General features: G+C 38.7%; 1 protein-coding gene across 1 annotated transcript; it reads right to left on the bottom strand.

The window, feature by feature from the left end:
• Window positions 1–48: 48 nt before the first annotated feature.
• On the bottom strand, window positions 49–8144 carry cops2 (COP9 signalosome subunit 2). Its single transcript, XM_033624951.2, has 13 exons — window positions 7985–8144; window positions 7365–7478; window positions 7178–7255; window positions 6967–7092; window positions 6757–6846; window positions 6583–6660; window positions 5876–6050; window positions 5578–5756; window positions 5263–5315; window positions 3179–3276; window positions 3001–3083; window positions 1793–1851; window positions 49–565 (listed from the first exon to the last, which is right to left on the bottom strand). Exons 1-13 carry the CDS (start codon window positions 8036–8038, stop codon window positions 421–423), a joined length of 1332 nt encoding a protein of 443 aa, XP_033480842.1. The 5' UTR covers window positions 8039–8144; the 3' UTR covers window positions 49–420.
• Window positions 8145–10965: the final 2821 nt, after the last annotated feature.

Below are 10965 nucleotides of genomic sequence, written 5' to 3'. Positions count from 1 at the left end.
CGCCAGTCACAGAGTTAAAACAGTTGCTAGTCAAAGGCAGTTGAATCCTTTTAGTGCTGAGAGAAATCCGTTTATTACCAACAGGCAACAGTATACATTAAAATACTGTGTACAGGTTTTCATACACATTTGGACTTTTTTTAAACAACTGAAGCATTTGTGTGTTGCACATGGAAGGATCTGCCAATTGGGAGCACGAAAAACAAAAATAAGTGTTGGTGATTTCCTCTCATCACGACAACACAACACACTTTGAACACGTTCTTGGGGTTCCTGAAGTCTTCTTGAAATTGATGGTGGCATTCTCAAAAGTTGTGCTGTGCATCTTGTCTCAGAGGATTTACTTGAAGAAGCACAGTAGCATACTTTATGGATGTATTTGAACATGCCATTTTCCTTGTCTCTTGAGTTTACATGCCATCATGTGAGCTTGCTGACAATGGCTTGGTTGAGAGAGTTCAGCTGATTTGTCCATTTGTCTAAAGCTGTGTAGCGAGCCCCTCCTCTCTTCTGGTAGTCCAGTTCTAGTAGCTGATTGACTTGGTCAATTCGGCCGTGGATTGTGCTGAGAAAAAGAAAGAAAGAAAGTAAGCAGAGAAGCCACACATGTTGCATTATCAGAATATTCTCCACACAGTTTAGTAAAGCTCTTACAATTAAGCTTTTCATTTCATTTATATATTTATACAGGAAAGGGATGAAAACTAACATTGTGTTTAACAGTTAAAACTGGCCTGACTCAGCTAAAAACTGGTTTTCAGCAGGTTCCTGTTATGCAACAAAACACATTACAATGCAAAATAAAAACTAAAAATCAGCAGAGGCAAAACATCTAACCGTAGGCAGCTACATAGACATTGCAGAGTAGCGGACTGAAGTGGAGTTAGTAAAATAGGACATGGGATTTAAATCAGTGGCTGCACATCTGTCCTTCCATCAGAGTGTTTATATGTGTGTTTGAAATGTGTAATAGAGGTTATTGCTTTCATGTAGTATGGGATCTTGTTCCAGATCTCAGCATAAGTGTGACAACATGATCTCTGACCCTAACCGTTTTTGTAAGGCAGTACAGGATTAAGTGCATGCGAAACTGATCAAGTGACGTGTTGCTGTCTTGTGTTGTGACTTGGGAGAAGAGCATTAAGTGTAGGATTGGAGTTGTTTAGGATCTGAAAATAGAATTTAATGGCTATATTATTTGTGTAGTTTTGAAAAGTTAGGGCTTTAAAATGCCAATTCAACAGTTCTCAATCTTCTTGTAGATACAATAGCATATTTGATCTGGCTGTTAACTCTGGGATAATGTAGTTAAGACAATGAATGACAATGAATGAGATAGCCTAGATATAAAATCCCCCAAATAATCTTAAAGAGTCCACTATAAAAAATATTTTTTGTCTTTCCAGTTGCTTATGCTTCCAAAATGAGTGCCATTAATTAAAAAACACTTGCATAACACACTAACAAGCAACATATCAGAGCACGATGGCAACTATGAAAAAAAAAAATCAACATTACTGGTTTAAACATTTTTACTGAACAGCTTTGATGAGATTATTTGGTGTTTTCACCTCCTAGTGAAAGTCATTTACATCAGAGAACCAGAACAGCTGGGACGTGAAGCTGTAAATAGCAGATTAATTTAGTACAAGAAGATAGTGAAACTGTCGATTCATAACACCTGACTCTCTTAACGTCAAAGGATGCAAACTATGAGGAACAACAACCGTTTACAGGAAGGGAGCTATTTTTTTCTTTGACTTCTCGGCAGGCACATGAGGGAGAAACTTACTTATCCAAGATGCACTGCACCAGCAAACTCTCCACATCACACACATCAATGTTGAGCTCCTGAAACACAAAGAGAACAGGCAAGATTCAACCTTATCTGTAAAGAAGTGTGTCAACAAGGAAGTGCAGAACACACTACATACACAGACTACATATTGCGTTGCAAAAGACCTGTGCATATAATCTATAATGCAAGTATATAAACTAATAAGTAAATAAATGAACAAATACAGAGAATGTGTTGAAAAAGCATTAACAGAATACCATCCATGCCAGTCACATGTACGGGGAGATTAACCCAAGAAATACAATCATTACTTCCTTAATTCAATACTTAAACTCCTCTTGTTGTTATTTTCGTCTAAGATACACCCTCAACTTTGCTTTGTAAATCCGCACAGCTGAAAAATTATAGTGATAAAAAAATAGCAATACTAGTGTGGAAAACTAATTTAGAAGAAAGCTACTGTAGAAAATAATTAACACGAAAAAACCTCGGTAAACTCTATTCAAAGCTATGAGTTGTCTGACATGGGTCTCAACATTGAGGTGGCTGACCCGGCAGCTAGCTGCTAACGGTGCTAAATTGATAAACTGTGGTTAACAACGGCAACAGAGCTGATGGAGTTAACAGTGTTAATCGAGGGGAGCTGGAGGGTGGGTTGCTATGCCATCCCGATATCAGCCTATCTGCCCTGTGAGTGCAGTGCAAAGCCAACGCAATGAGCTAGTCGGTAGGATACCCACATGCACTGATATGCAGATGTAGCCAAACTGGCTTACCACAACAAACCACAGAGAAACTTGCCAATACAAAGAGAGACTGCAGAGTAAATAGTGGTTTGCTGCTATATTAATGCTATGAATGTCACATACAGAACCTTTAAGGTATGTCACTAAAACTCTGCCTCTGCTACCAACTGCTAACACTGCAAAGAGACCAAATCACCAGTTTTTTCTTTGACACTTGCACCTGGAAGATCGCTTTGTGCTTTCTTCCAATTATATCTTTATCTATCTTTTTTTCTCAATTGATATGACTGATACGGACCCATTAAAAAAAATAATCCATTTACAAAGACCCAGACAAAGTAACAAGCCCATCAGTGCAAAATGAATGCCTAATAATACTCCAACAGAACGTGATCAGAGAGGAAAGATAACAGCTGAAGTCACTGTGCCGGACATGTTTCGATCACGTGGACTTACCTTAGAAATGAAAGGGATGTGTATTCTCGTGTACGGTTTGATGAGTTTGATAAGTACTTGAGTTCTAATGTTCCGCAGGAGCTCTGCAACACAACATTAACGATTAACTACACTTCAGAAAAATGTTATTCCAACACATGTATCACACACATGGACTGAAGTCACGTTCACCACTCACCCTCTATGTGCTCTCTAATGAAGGGGTCGTCCATTATGTTACTGTGATTTGTTTTCAAGATTTTCTCAAATTCAGTGATGTCATTGTTCTGGTAGGCGCTGTAAGGAAAAACAGTCAGTGTTGTTATAATATATATATTGTGTCAATGTGACCCTCACTGAGACTCTCATCCTGATAGCTGTCAAACACATTTCAAAATATCAGAGTTTATGTAAACACTATTCTTACTACAGTTTCGGGTGTGCGTCCTTAGTTTCTTGTTTATGCAATAAAAGTGTCACATTTATGCATGGAACCTGAGGAATCTGACAAAGTGCCAGTTGTTTATGTAACAATGAGGACAAAAGAAAGCAAACAAGGAAGCAAACGCAGGCTTGGGGAAGACAATAGTCATGTTCCATACTATATACAAATACTGTGAAATGTACACTAATGTTGACACGTCATTGTTTTGGCAAATGGTATAAATGATATCTAGAACTTTATTGTTGGTAACGTATAATTTTGTACTAAGAGGAAATACAAGGCATCCATTGAAAACACCAAACTGTTAGAACTAATATGCAACTGGAACACATGGAATGACAACCACAGCTGAAACAGTAAAGCATCTAGTTTCAAGAGATGACAATACATTCAAAATATTATGGAAACGTGTTTCATTTCCAGCACTCCTCATCTATTTTTATAGTTTCAGCCACCAACAATTTCACAACAATATTGTTGTGATACGAAGATGCAGGGACACAAAGCACAGCCAAGTGCACCATGTACTGTATGCTGAGGGCATGCCAGCACCAGAGGTTGCGTCAGCCGAATATATAGTCACTGACTGAATTTTTAAACAATGATGGAAAAATCTGAAAGCAATTTGTCATTTTGACAGATAAGAACACTGATGGTGATCTACTTTCAATTTAAGTAATTCACACCCCTGTCCAATTGGTGGCATGTGCCAGTAATGAGCTACTGCCTAGTTCAGTCTTTGATCTTACATGACCTCTTTGTCTAACTGGCTTTAGCCACTCTTATTAGTAGGCTATATCATGATTGCAAAATGTCACAGTAGCTAAGTGTCCAAAGTTTCTTTGCATGTCTTTTCTCCCCATGCCCTTATAAATGGGAGTAGTGCTGTAGAGCACACCGGATAACAACATACTGCCCCTTTTTTTCTCAAAGTGAGGAAACAGAATGTTTGCAATCCGCATAATGTGGTTGAAATTCATATAGATCTTTTAAAGGCTGTAATATCCAATCATTTCTAAAGCATATATCGTGAAAGAGGGACAATAACAACAAAGGGATGTGTCAAAGTTGTTGTATTGTTTAAGTTAACTGGTTTACAATGCACTGAGTAACAGGCAAGACAACATTCCACCTTATAAGCTGCTGGTAGCTGCTGGTAGCCTTTGAGTGGCACAGTGATTTCAATTAATTTTCTCAGTCTATAGCTCACTGTTAACTAGTAAAGGTGAAGTTAGTAAACATCCTTTCATTTTAGTTATATTTAGCTAATGTATGTCAACTTTCAACCATAGCAACAGTGTTTACATAACCTTTGAAATGAGCCACATCATGCGTGCACGCGTGTCATAGTTGCAATGTAGTACTTGAACAAATACCACTACACCCCTGCTTAGAAACGCTTGTTGTGTAAATTAAAAGAATGAAAATTAAATGCTATTTAATATGTAATATTATCAAGAAATAAAAATGACAGGTAATAATAGATTATGATGGAACTTTTACAATTATATCCATCAAGATGACAGACAAAGAAAAAAATCTAACACAACCTCTGGCAAGCACACACGCACACGGTGCACTTAAATAAAAAGTGGGATTCTGGAGAAGTCATTATTGCGCATAAAATAACAGGTGACATGTTAGTGACTGGTAACATCTCTCCATTCCTCTCTTGTAAAAGTCCTTACAATAACATACAGAGGTTTAGTGATGGAGCAGGATCTGAGTATAAAATTTGTGCATTAAAATGTTGTAATAGGTAGAAAAAACAGCCAAAACTATAATAAGAAGACGTTTGAGATAAACAAAGAACTAAAAACACATCACTGTATGCTTACCTTACTAAGTTTGTCATTGCTAAGATCTCCGGGTCATTTTTGTAGGGTTTGGCCTTTGGAAAAAAAATATGAAAAGTTATGTCAGACACTGTAGCTTGAGTAAATGTCAACTGATAGAGGACAAAAACTCCAAATTCATTGAGCAAATTATTGTGATTATTGCAAAGACATTCTGGCTGTGCTTTATCAAAAATTAAACTTCACAAATTATGTGGCAACCACTAGTCTGCATCTCTCATGGTTTATATTCTTACACACAGTACATGTTTTGTTATTAAAAGCAAAAATTTCAAAGGGTAACAATTACTTTCATACCTCTTGAGAGTCAAAAGGGTTTATTCCTGACTTCATCAGCATGTTGGCTAGGACCAGGTACTTCAGGCATGTCGTCCTTCTTGGGCTTCCGGACTCGTCATAGTTTTTAAAGGCCTCAAAGAAGTCTGTGTGAGCTTTCTCAAACTCACCCTCTCTCAAATGCATCTTCCCTCCACACTCTGGTCAGGAGCAAACAAGCACAGGTCATTCAGCAAACAGTTATGATAGTACATAGAGTGACAGTCACACTTGTCAAAAAGCTTATCTATGAATGGGGGAGAGATGTACGCCACCGTACCTCGGATAACTCCCATTATGAGCGGGTGAGGAATGGCAGATTTAATGTGAAGTGACTGCTCATACAGGGCTTTCAGTTTCTTGTTGTTTTTCTGTGCTGTGTACATCTGGATCTCGAGAGCATAGATCTCCAACAGCTGCGTGCCTTTCTTCAGGTCATCCTCTCCATCATCTGTCTGTAGATGGAAAAAAAATAGAGCAACCAATTTCTATATGTGTATATTGTATATACATGAGGAAAAAAAACACATGATTTCTATTTCATTAAAGATACACTGCAGGATTTTCCTACAAAACAACCTATAGACTCATACAGAAGTAATCCTTCTAAATCATGAGCTACAGCCCACTAACGGCAATTTGGCATGTTTATGGGTGTGTACCACCAAAACACTGCAGTCAGGCTTTATAAAAAGGAAGCAACAAGGTACCTATACTTTCACTTTCACTGGCGAGCATGTTTACAAAACTGATAATTCTGCAAAGCATACTTTTAAATCATTGGTTACATGTTTGAGAAAGAGCTGTTTCAACACAAGAATAATTTGGTCATATAAACTGAGATACTGACACTCTTTACAGATCATCTTAACAAGTTGAGTGGCCATTGTATATCTAATGAGATCTGCAACGTAAAACCTCTGATATTTATCAAACCAAAAAAACATATTATTCCATATGCAGTAAAAAAAAAAAAGATCTAGTTACCTGACATGACTGGTGAAGTTGCCTAAGGATCTTTTGCAGTTTTCCATACTCTTCTCTCTCTAAATACAGCTTCCCCAACTGTAGAGAGGGACAAAAAGAGCATGTTCGAGCATCTGTTTCACTGGGAAATGACGTATAAAAACTATCTGGAATCAGTGAAGAAAATCTGTGTACCTTCGTGTTAGTTTTAAACCACAGTCTGTCATTTTTTGCATCTTTCAAAGCCTCCAACGTGGTTTCGTAGAACTCTTGTAGCAAGTCCATCTAGTGACACAGGAAACACATTTCAGACAAATTTATAACACGTTGCAGTGCAAGATCCAAGGTCACACTATTTGTAACTACCAGCTGGATTTTCCTCTGTTTCATATTGTCTACCCATACCTGTTTGGAGGTAGAGATGTAATCCAGAATTGAGTTGATGGACTTCTCTGAGTAGTTCCTGGTGACAGCACTTCTGATGTATGTAAGGAGCTGTTTGTACCTGTTCATCATCTCTGGAAAGTTGGTCTGTGAGGTTTGAACACACAGAAAACCACTCAAACACAATTCATGTGTGGTGTAAACAAATGATGTAACATGGTGCAGAGCCTACCAGCTTGAAGTTGATTTTGATCATCTGTTTCAGTGCTTTGAATCCCCATTCTCCTTTCTCTCCTTCAAGTTCCAACACCTGGATACATGATAAAACCAAAATATGCCAGTAAATATTGTGCTTTTTGATAGCTAAGACAAGCAGAAAGCTATAGAGAATAGTTAGTTTTTATGGAGTATCACTCAACCTTCTGGAAACTGCTGAGTGCTGCTTTGGGATCATCCTCCTTCAAGGCTTTGGAGTTGTAGTACTGGTTCTCCAGGTCCACATTTGGCTCTGAGTTACTGTCCTCTGAGTATTCCTGAGTTTAAACATACATCAAAGTTCATATAACAACATTCAGTTACAACATACAAGTTACACGTTTGCTAACAAAGCATATCAGAAACCCTAGGCTAGCTAACACAAAGGTAGGGATAGCAGGTTGCCCCTGAATATTATTCTGCAAGTATGAGCCTTGAGCTAACGTTAAGTTAGCTAACGACATAGCTCGCTAACTAGCCGGTCGGTTTGCTTTGCATGCCTGTAATGTGAATCTAACGACAGCGCAACGCATGCAGCATTGGTTAGCTGTTCAGCATGGTTAATGTTTATTGATAGAAGCAAACTGCATGGTAGCTAAAGCCAACTGTCGTTAGCCAGCTAGGAAGCTAACGCTAGTCACCCGCTGTCAGTATTAGCCACCATGCTAACTAAACAGCTAACGTTAACGTTAGCTAGCCCGTACTGTGGGCCCTTCACTGTCAGCGCTCAGCGGACAAACGGCTAAAATAGAAACGCAAAATAAATAATTTCAGCAACAAATACCAGGTCGTAATCTTCTTCATCATCGCACATGAAATCGTCCTCCATGTCAGACATCTTGAGGGTCTTCCTTGCTCTTATTCAGGGACAGTCAGTAGCCCGGCCTGTGCTGTGTTTTGCAGCGGTGGGGAGGTGGTGTGTCAGGGTGGCAAGAAGCAACAGCCGGGTCTCCGTCCAAAGATGGCGCTGTTGGATCACCTCAGATACATGAATAACGTTCACACTGTGAATGTTTCACCAGCCGCAGCTCTTTTCATGTTGCAGCATGACATGGCTGTATCAGATGGACTTTAAAACAGTGTGCTATAATATTTTAAAAAAAGTGGTATAAAGTAACACACAAGCATGTGATGTGTAATATGTTTATAAAATGTGATGCATTATTACAGATCAACCTGCATTATGCACATACCTCTGCAAGAAAAATCAAATAATATATAATGATATAACACTGACAAGGGACATTATGCTTCATAACAACAGAAAAATAACATAAGAATATGTTTTTGCCAATTAACTGTAGGACTTTTCTTGCAGTAGATTATTTTACATTGTGGTATGGCTACTCCAATAATACATACCACTTCTCACAGTACAGTTCTGCTACAGAAACAGAGTTATTTGTGTAAGTAGTATGATGGGTCAAACCATAGACATGTAATTGTTGAGATATAATAGAGCTCCTTTACATAATGTGCACATTTGTATGTATGTAGAGCTGTTAAAATACACACATATGTGACGTGACCACCAATGTACCCATCGCTGACTTCAGTGTCTTAAGCCACAAAAACTGTGGGGGACATCACAAGCAGTGGCCAGGCTGAAGTAACCACACAAACACAAACACACACAACAGCCACCACCACCACGTTACGTATCCAAGTGCACTAGGTTCATCTGAACCACTGGTGGTGTGAAAGGTTTTCAGACAAGGCTACATGACCGAAGCAAAAAAGAGAAGATTTTCTTCTGCCCAGGTGGAGTGTATATATAAATACACCAAATATCCAGCAAGATAAAGCTGATTGAGTCAGAGATGATTTTAATGACTTTGTATACTGTTGAGCATGTTAATCTACAACTATGCATATTTTATAACGTTTTGCATGAAGAATCTTTATCTGTAAAGTAAATATACTTGTCAAATAAATACAGAGAAGTGGAGAATCCCCCTCTGAAGTGTAGAGTATAAGTATTACGTAGCAAAACTTGGCAAGCACTTCAAAACCGCACTTATATATAATACTTGAGTGACTGCGGTGATGGAATGCAAATAAATATATTTACTGTGGGCCACTGTACTTAAGTACAAATTTGAGGTACTTGTGTTTCACTTGAGTTTTATCTTCCCAGGCCACTTTCTACTTCTACTCTACTACAATTTGAAGAGCAATATTGTACTTTTTACTCCACTAAATTTATCTGACAGCTTTAGTTACTAGTTACTTTACAAATTAAGATTTTTGCAGTAAAACACTAATGAGAAAACAATAAGCAGATTCATTCAAAACAAAAAAAGGTCAACATGAGCTCCACCTCATCCAACTACAACAGTTAAATCCTGTTTGTAAATAAATGCATGAGAAATATTAATCTAATGATATAATTAATGTAAGCATAACAATCATGGAGGACATTTCTCTGCATCGGGTACTTTCTCCTTAATACTTTAAGATCATTTTCCTGGTTACACTTACATACTTTTACTCAAGTAACATTTTCATTGCATAACATTTACTTGTAACAGAGTATTTTTACAGTGAGGTAATTGTACTTTTACTTTAGTATGGATCCGAAAACATCCTCCACCACTGAGTAAATGTATTCTGTTAATTTCCACTGCTGAAAATACCCCATGAACTCCAGTTGTGCGTGTCAGATTTCAGTCAGCCCCGTGAATCAGGTTCATGTCAAAAGGATTTCGTGACTGTTCTCTCAACAGTCTTGGCTGCCATACAGAGAGACCATTGGCAGTATCACATCCCTCTCTAGCCTCTCTGCCTCACTTGGGGAGTCATTCCACGCTGAACCCTGTGAAAGATTTTTTATTACGTTCCTGTTCCGAAAATTTACGCAATCAGCTTGTGTGTCATCAAGTTATGTGTCATAAGTTTATTTAAAAAAAAACTGATGAGTGTGGTTGAAAAACCATCATCCTACGCAGTCAGTTTGGCCATAATATTTATAATATCCAGACATGAATCACCAACACCAATACTAGAGGGAGAATGTATTCACAGACTGAGCTATAATAACTTTAAAAGCATTAAGAATGTTCAGAATAATATTACTTGTGGGAGTGTGTGTGTACAAATGTGTCACAGACAGCATACTTTCTTCAGCCATGTGATCTATCATGTGTGCACTGACAGAGTTATTGCATCTCTTACCTAAAGCCATACTGTGGCTGTCTACTGGTTTTTACAAAGAAACCAAAATATTCTAATTGCTCTGCATCAGCACTGGGATGGTGACCTGTGTGTGCGTGTGTGTGTGTATGTGTGCACACTGTAGTGACATAATACATTATGTACACACCCATTTGTTGCATGCGTGAGATACAGCAGTGGTGCGTGTGCAGTGTCTGTCAGCATGTCATTAATTGCACTGAGTTTGCATCAACACAAAGACTTAACGAATGAGCAGCACTTCTCTGCTGGAATCAACAACGCCAGAAAAGCTGTGGCTCTGAGACAAAAGACACATGGGTGTTGATACACCTCGATTTGTCATCACAACACCCACACAACCCTCTTCAAATTATATGGCAGCAGGCTTCTTCACATACCTGAAATACACCGTTATTGCCACAGACTGACTGATCTGTCAACACACTGACAATCTCTAAAAGAAGAAGGCATTCCTCAGCTGTGGTGGGACGATACTGCTGTACTTGAAGGGCAAAGGAGGACCCTCCCTACCCAGCAGTGGCGCCCCAAGGGAGGCGCGGGGGGGGGGGGGGGGGGGGGGGGCAATAGCCC

This window comes from Epinephelus lanceolatus, chromosome 2, assembly GCF_041903045.1.
Source record: "Epinephelus lanceolatus isolate andai-2023 chromosome 2, ASM4190304v1, whole genome shotgun sequence".
Lineage (NCBI taxonomy): Eukaryota > Metazoa > Chordata > Actinopteri > Perciformes > Serranidae > Epinephelus > Epinephelus lanceolatus.
Note: the sequence above shows the minus strand (reverse complement) of the source record. Positions and strands in the feature narration are given on the sequence as shown.

Excerpts from the sequence above, each read along its gene's own strand:
- cops2 (XM_033624951.2), bottom strand. The coding sequence starts at position 8,038 with ATGTCTGACATGGAGGACGATTTCATGTGCGATGATGAAGAAGATTAC. Across the intron at positions 3,277-5,262 it reads GCAATGACAAACTTAGTAAG|CGCCTACCAGAACAATGACA; the intron begins GTAAGCATACAG and ends TTTTCCTTACAG. Across the intron at positions 566-1,792 it reads GTGCAGTGCATCTTGGATAA|CACAATCCACGGCCGAATTG; the intron begins GTAAGTTTCTCC and ends TCTTTTTCTCAG.